This window comes from Aotus nancymaae, unplaced genomic scaffold (genome assembly GCF_030222135.1).
Source record: "Aotus nancymaae isolate 86718 unplaced genomic scaffold, 86718_ANA_hifiasm-v0.15.2.pri h1tg000021l, whole genome shotgun sequence".
NCBI classification, from domain to species: domain Eukaryota; kingdom Metazoa; phylum Chordata; class Mammalia; order Primates; family Aotidae; genus Aotus; species Aotus nancymaae.
The window spans coordinates 29,337,288-29,352,016 of NW_026988433.1; the positions used below are offsets into that span (position 1 = coordinate 29,337,288).

Consider the following 14,729-nt stretch of genomic DNA (forward strand, 5'->3'; position numbering starts at 1 on the left):
GATTTGTGGCCAATCAGTGGGCAGAAGGCCACATTTTAGAGGATCACTGCTATACAGTAACGTGTGTGTGTGTGTGTGTGTGTGTGTGTGTGTGTGTGTGTGTATCAGTCTGTGGTCTGATGTGAGATTTGTGGCCAATCAGTGGGCCGAAGGCCACATTTTAGAGGATTACTGCTATAGGGTAATGTGTGTGTGTGTGTGTGTGTGTGTGTGTGTGTGTGTGTGTGTGTATCAGTCTGTGGTCTGATGTGAGATTTGTGGCCAATCAGTGGGCCGAAGGCCACATTTTAGAGGATTACTGCTATAGGGTAATGTGTGTGTGTGTGTGTGTGTGTGTGTGTGTGTGTGTGTGTGTGTATCGATATGTGATAATTATTGCAGCTGGGTGATGTCCACATGAGGGATTCTGTTCTCTGTAGTTTTGCACACGTTTAGAAGTTCCCGTACTATGGAAATTTAGGAAGTACAATATAAACCAAGATGTTATGTTTCAAGTAAATAGACAAATTCCAGAGCTCTCTTACCCCATCCACCTTCGCCAGGTGAAGGAAGCTGCCCGGCAAAGATGTTGCCAACACATCAGAAGAAGACAGGGTCTGCAGATCTGCCACTCTGTATGAGCCTAGTAGTGTATGGTATCTGAAACAACAGTCCACAAGGGCTATAACTCAGTATCAATGCATGGGGCTGTAGTATCATTGAGTAGTTGAGAGAACAGGCTCTGGAGCCAGATTGCCATATTCAAAATTCAAGCTCCCGATTTAGTTATCAGCCTTGGCTTGAGTTAATTACTTAACCATGCTGTGCCTTGGTTTCCACATCTGTAAAATGGGAATCATTACAATATTCATCATAGGGTTGTTGAGAGAATTAACTGGGTTATATAGAAAGCAGTAAAACAGTGCTTGGCAGAGCTGGCTGTCAGAAATCGTTGATTATTACTATCCTGGGGTCGAGAGGAAAGGGGACTCCTAGAACATGTTCAGCTCCATGAATTTGAAGGACCATGTGGCTTCCCTACATTGAACTTCAAAGACATGTTCGCACAGATGTCACTCAGATATGGTGTAAAATAAAATAAGTAACACCTACTTTATTAGGGATGGAATATTGCTCTGTGACAACCAGAAGCTTTTCTCATCCTGGTCCATGTCCTCAGTAGCTTGTTGAGAAGGCACGAGGACAGTGAGGTTTGAAGTGGCTGACAGCGTGGGTTGTAGAGAAGCATTCTGAACCACAGAAAGAAAATAAAGTGACCTGCTCATGTTAGGGGACAAACAGAGCTGACTTAAATGCTTGGAAGAGATGACAATTTCCCATATGATACTGGGAAGGTCCTAGGGACTCCTTTCTCAAATCCACCCAACCCAGTGGCTGATGCCTCATTTTCCCTTGTGAGACTCATTTTTTAAAATTCAATGTATGAGTCTTATCAAAGCAAATCTGCCCAATTGGGTCACATGTTCAGTCATTTTAAGTCCTTTACACTTTAGTCTAAATGAAGAACCAAGAAATAGCCTTGTTAGCCTCTTGTGGGTATGTGTACATGCAGGAAACCTTGAGCATTCTTGGACGTCTTTGAAGTAAGGATGGGAGACTGTAGGAGGAGTTTTGGCTTGGAAGAAACTAGAGGGCTGAAACAAAACCTTAAGTAAATTTCATTCTTGCCTAGAGAGCCAGTTCTTGGTAGAAGCAGTGGCATGCTTATGTCTAACAACTGGATCTCCAGGGGAAAAAAAAAAAAAAACAACCCAAAGCCTGGTTTGTAGTATTTACTGATTTTTATGGCGTAAATACTTCCAACAGGGCTGATTTCAAGGTACGCAAATGACTGCACCGAAAGTGGAGGTACCATCAGCTCCCGTGAGTGAGTGTGTACGGGGTCCACTGGGCCAGCTTATGCCTGTGGGGTGAGACCAAGAATGACGAGTCTATGTGAAAGTCAGCATACTCAAGAGGGCGCTTGGTCTCTTCTCTCCCCTGTGCTGGGATCAGGGGTTCAGAGAGGCTCCATACAGAAGCAACAGGAAGCTGTCCTGGAGTCGGTGCTGACCAGGCATGGACTATTATTTTGGCATGTGTCTATTTTAAGGGGATAAACCACTTGTTGCAATGGCTGGCTGGGCCCGCCACCTTGGTTCATTCAGCCATAGAGGACAGAGATTGAGACAAGGGTGTAGGGTGAGGATTGGATTCTTTATTATTATACTTTTCAGGGGTGAGGGAAAAGCTTTTCTTGGCATATTGAGCTGAGAGCTAAGCACATATGAGTTATGTCAGATTACAGCTATAATTCCCAAATCAAACTTGGTGAATTATAATGATGAATCATATTAACTTACAAAAAAGATCCCTGTGATGAATGAAGTTCCCTTCTGCCCCCTCACACACTGATGCTCAGAGCAAACCTCTGATCAATCACATCAGAGTCTTTAGGGGTAGGGCCTATGCAGGAATATTTTTTAAAAAATGTGTTCCATGTGGTTTCACAGTGCAGCCAGGGTTGAGAAACGCTGCTCAGCACAATCGCCTACCCTCCTTATCAGCTGCGTTTTCAGTTTTCTATTATATGCATTCCAAGTTTCTAAAACATATACATTTCCAATCCTAAGTCCCAACAAAGGTACTCACATTTATCCACTGGTTAAATATAGCTGCTTCGGAGAGGAATGACAATTCCTTATTCATACCGTGTAAGGGAGGGAGGGAGAGATGGGAGAGAACACAGAGAAGGAGCAATGAGAAGTGTAATCACAGTGCATTTCTGGGTCACTTGTGCTCAGCCTTCCTGGGGCTGGGCTCGTTTTCCTGGCCTGCCTCCCTGATGCTAACGTGAATGGGTGCTCCAGCTAGCTGCATTTCCATGTTGCCAGAACTGCACACTGAGGTGGCTTGATTATTCTCTAGAGAAGTAATTCCAGAAACTTCAAATGAAACAACAACTCAAGGTTCTTCCAAATCAGAATTTAGGCTGTAAGAACATGGCTACCTAGACCCTAAGTGGGGGGTCACAGAGCTCAGCAAATAGTCCCCTTTCAGAGACATCATTGAGTAGCAGCTCAGAACAATGAAAGCAAACCACGTGGGTTTTCATGTTGGCTCTGCCATTTTCTAGTTCTCTAGGCTAGTTACCTAAAGGACCTCAATTTTCTCCTCTGTAAAATGGGATAGTAAAAGCTCCAATTCACAGTTTGATATGAGAAACAGGAGTTTTTTTTTTTTTTGTTTTTTTTTTGAGACGGAGTTTCGCTCTTGATACCCAGGCTGGAGTGCAATGGCGCAATCTCGGCTCACCACAACCTCCGCCTCCTGGGTTCAGGCAATTCTCCTACCTCAGCCTCCTGAGTAGCTGGGATTACAGGCACGCGCCACCGTGCCCAGCTAATTTTTTGTATTAGTAGAGACGGGGTTTCACCATGTTGACCAGGATGGTCTCGATCTCTTGACCTCGTGATCCACCCGCCTCGGCCTCCCAAAGTGCTGGGATTACAGGCTTGAGCCACCGCGCCCGGCCCAGGAGTTGTTTTTAAAGTGATTAGACTAGAGGCTGGTATGCAGTAATTTCAGTAAGTTTTAGCCCCTATTAACTTTAATTTATCCACTCTGGAATACTGGGGTGGAGTGAAGGGAGGCTCTAAGATATAAAAGGGGATGTAAGACACAAGTGAAAAGATGGCCCTCCCTGCTCCTCTATGATTTACACTTGTTTGGGGGAAGTTCAGCCTTGAAAAGACAACCAACATTGCTGGCAGAGCAGTGACATTTAAAGGTGTCATAGAGTTTTTTTTTTTTAAATTGTACTTTAGGTTCTGGGGTGCATGTGCAGATCATGCAGGGTTGTTGCATAGGCACATACATAACCAGGTGGTTTGCTGCCTCCATTCCCCCTTCATCTATATTCCAGCATTTCTCCCCACGTTATCCCTCCCCACCAGCCGCTATCCCTCCCCTAGGCCCCCCAACTGACCCCAGTGTGTGATGCTCCCTGAGTCCACGTGTTCTCATTGTGGGTTTTTTTTTAAGTTTCTAAACACAGGGTTACTAAAAAAGACTGGGCTCACTTCTTGGATCCGTCATTTACTGGCTTTGTGCTCTTGTGCAAGTCACTTAGACTCTGAGAACTCAAGGGCCTTATCTGAAAAATGAATATGATGAAGACTTCCTCTAGGAATTATGAAAATTAAGTGCATTAATGTATGTGAAAATATTTTTTAAACTACTAAATACCACAAAAATGGCAATATCAATGATCCTATGTGAATTTGCATAAAGACAAAAAGGCTCAGTGCTGTCTCTATTCCATCTGGTAGTTGAGGTTATTAATAAGCGCATGTTAAAAAGTAAGTTAGTAAGGAAGTGAATAAATACAAGAGCAGAGATGCTTGAGTAATCCCTTAGAGGGGACACTTTAAGGGAGAGGAGAGCTGAGGTGCTGGTGGGAAGGCCAGAGCTGGGGAGGAGAGAGAGGAATGTGGCGGGCCTGGAGCTGGGGAGGCAGCAGCTAAACTGGAGGGGATGGCTGTTTAGAAGAAAAATGAGTGGGCTGGGCATGGTGGCTCAGGCCTGTAATCCCAGCACTTTCAGAGACTGAGGTATGTGAATCGCTTGGAGTTTAAGACCAAGCCTGGGCAACATGGTGAGACCCTGTCTCTACAAAAAAAAAAAAAATTAGCTGAGTGTGGTGGCACATTCTTGCAGTCCCAAGGAGGATCACCTGAACCTGGGGAGGTCAAGGCTGCAGTGAGCCATGATCATGCACTGTACTCCAGCCGGGGCAACAGAGTGAGATCCTGTCTCAAGAAAAAAAACAGAAACGAAAACAAGAGTGGAGTCTGTATGAAGATGTCTGGAGAGCCAAGCTGAGGACTTAATTTTGCTTTTCGTGGGAGGAGAGGGACATTGTGAAAGCAGGATTTTAGGGTTTTAGGAAACAGGGTTCATGCCCAGTGCAGAGAAAATGTGATTTACATGTCATGGTCCGGGTGTCAGGAGACAGCTCCTTGGCCTGACTCGGTGAGTTGAAAACACAGTGAACAGTGAGAGGGGAAGGGAAGAAGGGGCCTCCCAAGGGCGAGGCTCTTAGGGCAAGGCATTTAGTGCAGGCTGTGGGTCCTGGGGATTGTTAGGCTTGTGATTTCAGCAGAGAGGAGAGGCAGGAACCCAACTGCCAGGTAGTTGAATAAAAAGTGATGAGGAAATTTGTCAATTGACTTTGTTTCTCATTTTGACAAATATTTATAACCAACGGGACTGATGTAGGAAACAAGACAGAGATAATCTCTTAAGAGTTTATGGTTGTTGACAGACAAACATCACAAGTTCTCACTCATACACAAGAGCTAAAAATGTAGATCTCATGAAGACAGAGAGGGGATTGGTGGCTACGAGAGAGCAGGAAGGGAAGGGGGAGGGAGGGGATGAAAGGAAAATAAAGAATGTGTATGTATTTATTACCACTGAACTATACACATAAAAATGGTAAAGATGTATGGATGTATATTCTACCTCAATAAATTAAAAAAAGTTTATGGGCAAAATAGAAAAATGTAGGATCAATGCTGAGTTAGTGTGGCCCATGCTGTATGGATAGAATGCTCTGCACTGGTGGTTAAGTATTTGTGCTCTGCACTTGACAGCTCTCAGAGCTATCAGCTGGATTCCTCACTCTGGAGCTAAAGGGTGATGAGCATGTTTGCTAAGCCTCTCAGTTTATCCATCTGTAAAATGGGCATAATAGTAGCATAACACCAGAAGGTTGTTGTGAGATTTAAATGGGGTGTTGCTGCACGGTAAAGACTTAGCAAGATGCCTGGCATGTGTGCACGTGTGCACATACACACCAGGGGTAAGCCCAGACAGGAGAGCCCAGTGAACCCAGCAGAGGCCAGTTGGTTGCTCCCTTGGGAAGTCTGAGAATGGAAAGAGGTAGAGTATCAAGAAAGAGAAGTAAGGACTGCTTGGTGCACAGAAGCTGCCAAATAAAAGCCGGCTGCCTGCAGCCTGTGGAAAACATGTGACCCACAGAGCATATATGTCATCTGCGAGGAGCAGCTTACTTCATGTAAAATCTCCTGCAGCAAAAGGTATGTCAATAGATCACTTTAAAGGCATCTTAGCCAAGAGGTTTTTTAAAAAGGGTTTTGTCTTTATTATTGTATACTTGAGTTCATTATAGATGGCTTACCACTGCTGCATCTCCATAGCACAGAAAGCCATCTCCTTCATAGCCCTCTTGACAAACACAGCCCCAGACACCAGAAGTAGTAAACTGACAGTTTGCCTGAGAAAACCAGGATAAAAGAAATGGTTTGTTACCCCAGTGAAAACGTTAGACCCAAGTTACATCTATGAGACAACAGGCTCCATCTACTGTGAGAACTGCAAATTTGGGGCTGAAAGATGGTATAAGTAACCCATAGACCCTTTAGTGTTGCAATGAAAGTCTCCTGTCTGCATGTTTGATACAGCTATTATTTAATCACAATCAAATTATTTATTCTCATCCCTGCTAGATTTAGCAAATTAAAAAAATACAGGATGTACAGTCAAATGAGAGTTTCAGATAAATGATAAGTAAGTTTGAGTATACATTTGTCCTATGCAATATTTAGGGCATACTTGTACTGGAAGATTTTTCGACACATACTTGTGTATCTGAAATTCACATTCAACTGGATATCCTGTATTTTATCTGGCAACCCTACGTTGGTTCTTCCAAGCTTTGGAATGGAGTGAAACTTGCAATAGCTACACATTTAGAATGCCAGGGCTTGGTTGCGCTTAAATCAAGCAGGAGTGTTAGAGCTCCTTCAGCTTTGTAAAATGCTCTTGAGATTCTTGGGCAACAGACACCTTGGGGGCATCTCCCTCCTCATTTTTCTTCTATGAGAATTAGTCCTCCATGCCCCACCCTGCACACATGTACCAGGGGTGGGCCGTGGCAGCTGTGTTCGTAACAACCCTACTTCTTGGCCATAATTGACTGACTCTTATGTGCATAACTGGGCCCAGTTGGGCCAGTTAGATCCTTTCCTCTATGATTTTGAACTGGGATATGGGATGCTGATAAATTAGAGGGCATCACTGATGGTAGGGGAACCATTTACCTCAAGATGAACACAGAAGCACTACAAGCTAGGGGAGAGAGACAGAGGCAGAGAGAAAGAAAATGCGCAGAGGGAAGTGAAATGAGAGTTTCCATCATCTCAGAGGACTGGGGAAAGAAGCTGCCTAGATTCTGGTGATCCTGCTGTCTTCAATCCTGGTTCTAGGCTCTTGGGAAGTCTAGTTGTACTTCCTGCCCCTGGATTCCTAGAGCTACCCGGGGGATACTCCCAACAAATTTCCGCATGGATTCTGTTACTTAACTCTACACAATGTGACTAAGGCATCAGATTTCATTGGTTCTGATGTTTGGTGCTTAGTGATGTTCTTTTGAAAGCATGACCATCCCCAGCCCTAATACCTTTGCCTGATCTTTTGAAGTTGAGAAACAAGGCACCACCACGTACCTTTGAATGGGCATATTTGACGATAACTTAAAACTCTGTTGTGACATTCAGAGTGGAAGCCCAGTTACCTCTTAAACTATCCTTTAAACTGTTGGTTTAGAGGTGCCAGATTTAGCAAATAAAAATATTGAACGACTAGTGAAATTTCAATTTTAGGTGAAAAATGAATAATTTTTAGTGTAAGTTTGTCCCATGCCATATTTGGGACTTATTTGTGCTTAAAGATGATTTTTTTCTTACATTTAAATTTAACCAGGACTTCTGTATTTTACCTGGCAGTCATATGTTGGGTCTTCCAAGCTTTGGAATGAAGTGGGAGTTGCAATAACTACTCACATTCTGCTAGAGATTCCCTTTTTGGGGTAAGAGATTTTGTTCATTACTAGACCAGACAGGAAATAATCTTTCTTTCTCAAGCATTTTTTTTTTTAAGTAATGAAAACCAAAGTTAAATAACTCACCAATGGATGACATGTCCCAGTTTGTTCCAAGCATGAAGTTATTGGTTCACAGTCAATCCCATTTCCTCGAAATCCTTTCTTGCACTCACACTCATTCTATAATTTTAAGAACAGAGTTAAGGGGATTATTGAAAGCAAGTGCCTTCCATGTCTTGCCCACACAAGGCACTGAGAAATATACTATGGTAACTGAAGCTATCTGGTTTTCCCAGAGAACAGCATTGATGTCTTTTGCTTGATACACTTGAGAGTCTAGTCTCCAGATTCTACATTACATTTTCCCATCTGAGAGTATATTGGTACTCTCTTCCTGAATTCTTTACTCCAGAGGGACCTATGCAGAGTCTCAGAGAGGACTTGGGCCCTAAAAAGCATCGTATTGGATGGCTCTTCTACCTAAATGAGAAAGGTTAAGCAAGCTGTGGGGTATCTACTTGGTGGAGATGCATGCATGAGGCCATTGCTAGCCTGTAAGGCACTTTGTTCAATTTAGAAACATTTGGCTCCAGTACAGTTTGTCTTTTTAAAGCAGCATTCCTGGTAATTAAGGTGTGTGCCTATTTGGAAAGTCTAAAAGTTTCCAAGCCAACTAATCCCAGCTGAGGGCAATCCTAGATATGAGGGCAGTCCTGATCTCCCCCGGCCTGATTTCTGTAATTGCGCACAAGGGCTGATGGGGGCATCAGGAAACGAGGATGGATGTGGACACACTCAATCTGAGTCAATGAGAGAGAATGAATCCTGGGTTTTTGGTCCGTTCTGTTTCTGATAGAACACCACAGAGAGACACCCTCTTTTACCATCTCCCCATCAGGATGTTTTTCAAGTTTGTCTGTAGAAAGGAAGACAGAGCAGAGAGGAGACAGATATTGTTATAGGTTCAACTGTGTCTTCTCACTCCCAAATTCATTGGTTGCAGTCCCAACCTTTAGTACTTCAGAATGTGACTTATTTGGAAATAGGGTTATGATGTAATTAGTTAAGATGAGGTCATACTGGAGTAGGGTAGGCTGAATCCAGTAAGACCAGTATCCTTATATTAATAAAAAGGGGGAATCTGGAGACAGATACACACACAGGGAGAAAGGCATCCGAACACGAAGGCAGAGGTCAGGGTGATGTGTCCACAAGCCAAACAATACAAAGGAGTTTCAGCAAAGCACCCGAAACTAAGAGAGTGCCATGGAACAGCTTCTCCTTCACAGCTCTCAGACGGGACCAGCCCTGATGACACCTTCATCTCAGACCTCCAGCCTCTACAGCTGTGAAACAATACATTTTTGTTGTTCTATGCCACCCAGTTTGTGGCACTTTGCATGGCAGCCCCAGAAAGCTAATGCAGACACCAAGACACTTTTTTCCTTTTCTCAAGTGCAATCTGCCAACTCAAGTGCGTCAAAAATGAATGCAATCATTTCCTGAGTGCTTGGCAAGACACAAGACTGCAGCGATCTTTTTCATAATTAGGACTCCTAGGGCCACATTTTAAAACTAATTTCCTTCAGACCCATGAGCAGACTCTGCTGTCAGAGAAATCAGGTGGATAAATAGGAAAGCAGCCCTCAGACACTGTGGAACAACCAGACCCTATGTGGCTTTTATAACATTTATCACTTTAGCATTATATATATATATATATGTCTGTCGCCTTGCACAAGATCGCATTTCTTCATGTCTGGCGGAGGGCCCTGACCATGGTAATCTCTTATCCTTACCACGGAGCTTAGTGGCTGAGTGGGCGTAGGCACTTGAGAGGTGTTAGATGAATGCACAAATGAATAGATATGTGAACATCTGTTTTATTTTGTCTGCCTAGCATCTGTTATCTCTCTTTCTGGAAACTGCACACCATTTGGCTCTGGGGACACCATCATTCATTCCCCCTCTCCTAGTCCATATGATAAAATGTAGCCGATTCCTCCACCCCAGGGTGGGGTGCAGAGCCTTGGCCTGTGCTTATCACTGTGTCTTACACCCTGGGCCTCCTCTGGCCTGATTTCTGTAATTGTGCACAAGGGCTGATGGGAGTGGCAGGAAATGAGGATGAGTGTGGATGCACTCAATCTGAGTCGATGAAAGAAGAAATCCTGGGTTTTTGGAGGAAGTTACCAGAAAACATACTCCATTCCGGTTAACTAAGTATTGCGATGGTAAGGGTGAGGTCATCCCTCACCCCAGGCACCGGGGAAGAAGCTGAGCCAAGAAACAGACCCTTTATGCTGCCTTCTGAGCCCTGAATCACGCTGTACCTGCAGCTAGATCCATATATGGACTTTATAACACATGGGCCAAAACATTCCCTTTTTTAAAACCAGCTTTAATTGTTTTTCAAGAATTGAAGTAAATATATATATATATGAGAAAATGTATCATTTTAACCGTTTAAAAATGTATAGTTAAGTGGCATTAAACACATTCACATTCTTGTACAACCGTCATCATCATCTGTCTCCAAACTTGTTTTCATCTTCCCCAACTGAAACTCCATACCTGTTACACAGTAACTCCCCATTCCTCTCCCCACTCAACTCCTGGCAGCCACCATTCTACTTTCTGTCTCTATGATTCTGACTACTCTAGGAGCCTCAGGTCAGTGGAATCACATAGTATTTGCCCTTCTGTCTCTGGCTTATTTCACTTAGCAACACATCTTCAAGGTTCACCCATGTTGCAGCATGTGTCAGCATTTTCTTCCTTTTTAAGGCTGATTGCTATTCTGTTGTACACATATACCATGTTTTGGTTACCCATTAATATGCCAGTGGCCACTGGTTATGTTCATCTTTTGACCACTGTGAATAATGCTGCTATGAATATGGGTGTTTAAATATCTGCTTGAGTCCCTGCTTTTGATTCTTTTGGGGGGTAGACCCAGAAGTGGAATTGCTGGAACATATGGCCATTCTATTTTTAATTTTTTGGGGGAATTACAGTACTGTTTTCCATAGTAGCTGTACCATTTTACATTTCTACAAGTAGTTCACAAATAATTGAGTTTTCCATTATAACCAAAAGATTTCTCCCTGATACAGATCCCCCTTCTATCCCTGTCCCATTGCCAACTGTCACTCCCTGAGAAGCACCTTCTGTGGTCTAATGAAATAGTTCACCCTAGCTGTATACATACATACGTCAACGTTGAGGCTTTGCCTGGGTCTAGCGCTTCCATCTCCCATCAGTTTTCAAGAGTGGGAGGTGGGCTAGGGTGCGATCATGCTATGCTCTTAGCCAAGCACTTCCATTTTTTTAACCCTTGCTCCTAATCGTGTTAACTACTTTTTAACCCCCTGTGGGGGTCTCTTTGAAAAGAGTTCTGTATAGATCACTATCTTTGGTAGTTATGAGCTCCCAGAGGAGCTCCGACACTTCCGACTGTCTCTGCATAAGTGTCCAGCCCTGCACTGGCCCACAGGACAGATGTTCCATCTCTCATTCCTAGCAGGATGGAGGAGAAGGGAGTGGGAATGATGCCTAAAGCCACAGAGGGAGGCCCTAGAAACTTCCTTCTTGGATATCTTTAAATAGGGCAGATCTCCATTTGTCTGGGTAAATTCCTCCCTGAAGAAAAGGGAAGGTAGGAGGTGGACTTTAATATCTCATCAAGTTCCACTCAAGCTCTGTGTTTCTCTGATTATTAACTTGTGCACAGAAATGAGAGGTGTGAGAACCAAAAGGTTCAGGGTCAAGTGAGAGATATCACGGTGAGCAAGGTTAGGCTTTCTTCAGTGCCCTCATCATGGGAAGAAATACATTTCTCAAAGAGCTGAAAATAATCTGTAGGTCTTTAAAAAAGTTCAGTGTAAAACACAAAAATGAGAAACTGTATCAAGATTGAAAAGATAAGGTGGTTGACTTCAAATCCTGGTTCTCATCTTCGATGTGTCCTGACCTTCTTAGCCTTATATTATAAACACACCTGTTGGTCCTACCTGTGGGAAGAGGTGGAAGCAGGTGGGGATGGATGAGGGGAGGGAGCCTTATCAGTCGCCTCTTTTTTTTCCATGGCCACAATCCTAGTGTAGTTGGTAGCACCTCTCCTGGAGCTGATTAATTTCCAAGCAGTAGCCTTCTCTGCCTCGTTCTCCATTAAATGACAGTGAGTGAAAGTGATCAATACGCTACAAAGCTATAGAAATATAAGGTTGGTCCAGGGTGGTGACTAAGATGGCAGCCCTGGAGTCAGACTGTCTGGGTGCAAATCTTGCACTATCATCTATTCTCAATGTGATTTATGCAAATAGCTTAGCTTCATGTTGCCTCAATTTCCTTTTCTATAAGAAGGGATAATACCCCGTCAGGTTTGTTGTGGTAATGAACCCATTTTCACTGCCACAAATGATTGAAAAAAGCTGCAGTAAGTTCTAGCCAAAGTACCTCTGTGTCCTGATGGGGAAGAAAGTCACTGCAGTATTCCTGCTTTCTGTTTGCTCCTATCACATCCAACCTACCTGCCCGGGACCCACGTACAAACAGGTTGCGTTGTTGTGGCAGCCGCCTGCACTGGGCAGCAGGCAGTTGTTGATCTCCACGCAGTCTCTCCCATTCCCTGTCCAGCCTGGCTGACACACACAGGTGTGGGTTCCTGTGCCAGTTTTGATGCATTCTGCCTGCAGGAGGAAGAGAAAAAACAAAACCTCTGAAGCCTCAGTCCAGCCACATGATTCCAAAAGAGAGGATTTCTAGACATACGTTCCAGAAACACATATTTGCATTGAGAAAGGTGGAAATGCTTGATTTGCATTGAGATTCATGAAAAGATTAGATCATTTAAAGAACAAAATTGCTGGGAGCTGGCTAGCTCATGGCCACTAAACATCACTGTGACAGTTATTAAGCCAGGGACTATTTATATTGTTTTGCAGGTGTAAACCATCATCTTGAGAAAAGTATTGTTATTATAGTTTACAGCTAAGGAAACAGGTGTTGCCCAAGGTCATACAGCTATAAAAAGGCTCGAGCCCAGCTCTGTATAATGTGGGAACCCAACTCCACGATACCAGCTCCCGGGACTCTCAGGAGAAGCCTCGCCAGGAGGCTAGAGGACAGAATGAGAAGGAGAGAGAGGTACAAGAATCAATGTTGAGATGAGGCTGAGGTGGACGGGGTTAGGACGAGGCTCATTCAAAGGGAATCTGGTAGACTGGGGTCAGGTGGTTTCATCTAGATTTTATCTTCAGAGCCAGAGGAAATTACTGAAGGGGTTTAAACCTGGGAGAAACATGATCTGATTCACTTCAAGCCACTCTGGCTGTGGGTGGAGAATGCACTGTAGGTAGGTAAGAGAGGAAGCAAAGAAACCAGTTACTAAACCATAGGTAAGGAATGAAGGTGACTAGGGTCAGGTAGGGGTGGTGATAATTGAAAACGATGGTAGGTTCTGGCTACACCCCTACCAACGACAGAACTTAGTCACTGAACTCCCCCAGACCTCAGTTTCCTAATCAGTAAAACGATCACTTGAGCCCAGGAGTTTGAGGCTGCAGTGAGCTATGATTGCACCACTGCACTCCAGCTTGGGTGACAGAGTGAGACCCTGTCTCAAAATAAAAATTCAAGGTTTAAACACAAATGCTTCATGCATATGGAAAGTGACCTGTGGATCAGACACTGACCTGTGGAACGTCTTTCCTCAGGATTTCCTAAAAAAACCAGTCAACCAACTGAAAAAAGCCAACAAGAAACCAGGCAAGTTGGAAATAAAGACCAGTACTCACATTGCGGCTACAGCCTCCCGGAGTCAGTCCTGTGCAAGGGTCCGTTTCAGAACACACTGTTCCATCTCCTTCATATCCTGCTTTGCAAATGCAGCTGCAAAGGAGAGTGCACAAAATCAGTCCCAGAATAAGCACCAACGACCCAGAAGAGAGCCAGTCAGCTAGAGATAAGCTGGTTCCTGGCCAAATGGCTCCATGGTTTGCTCCTGTGGAGGAAGTCAGTGCTCAAATGTGGTCGAGGTACTCACGGGGTCTGCAATCAGATACGCCTGGGTGGAAATAAAGCCCACCCACTTCTTAGCAGTTGGGTGACCCTGCACGAGTCTCTTAACAACTGAGACCTTATTTCTCATCAGGAAGATGGGCCTAACACCTCCCACATGAGGCTGAAGGTTAAATGAGCGAATGCACACGGAGTGTTTAGCAGAGCACTTGCAGGTCATAAGGCTCAACACCTGGCAGCTTCTCTGCTCTTATTTTACCAGAACCTGCCTCTTTAGAACTCTCCCTGCTCAATACTAGTTATTACCTCTGGTTCAGCAAAGAAGAGCTCTACGCTGTCTTCTATGCAACAGCTCTTAAAATATTTGAAAATGACGATCAGTGGGACTTCTCCTCTCCCCTTCTCCGGCTCCTCAGAGGTTTTTTTTAAATCCCCAACACCACATTCCCAAGTGCCTCTTCTGTGAGCTTACTTGGTTTCTTGACCCATTACCTTTCCAGATGCTTCTCTCAAAATGTTTCGTGATGATACTTTCACTATTAAATGTGGCTCATTCATTCATTCATCTGTTCAATCAATATTTATTGAGTGCTCTATTACAGATGTTGGGGACATTGCACCCCCATGTCCTACTGCAAATTGAATACATGCCTTACAAAAATGTAAAAAATATATTTTTCATGTATCAAGTTTCCTAGAGGAACAAAATACATTATCTAGTGACCAAATGAAGAAATAGGGTCACCTGTTCCAATAATGTTTGAGTTACCTAAGGCAATATAGTTCATAGAGACCCACGCTGACAGTCCTCTGTGGATGA

General features: G+C 43.9%; 1 protein-coding gene across 3 annotated transcripts in view; it reads right to left on the bottom strand.

The window, feature by feature from the left end:
* The window catches only part of STAB2 (stabilin 2), a 176,320-nt gene that overhangs the window by 81,172 nt on the left and 80,419 nt on the right, over positions 1-14,729 (bottom strand). For all 3 annotated transcript variants that reach the window (XR_010343837.1, XM_064379911.1, XM_064379910.1), the window contains exons 24-30: positions 13,687-13,780; positions 12,421-12,579; positions 7,973-8,068; positions 6,185-6,280; positions 2,632-2,679; positions 1,093-1,229; positions 525-639 (exon numbers count right to left, since the gene is read on the bottom strand). Coding sequence is in view for 2 of the 3 variants with exons in the window: in XM_064379911.1 (XP_064235981.1) it covers positions 525-639; positions 1,093-1,229; positions 2,632-2,679; positions 6,185-6,280; positions 7,973-8,068; positions 12,421-12,579; positions 13,687-13,780 (745 nt within the window). In the remaining variant the exon portion in view is untranslated. The remainder of the gene's footprint in view (positions 1-524; positions 640-1,092; positions 1,230-2,631; positions 2,680-6,184; positions 6,281-7,972; positions 8,069-12,420; positions 12,580-13,686; positions 13,781-14,729) is intronic.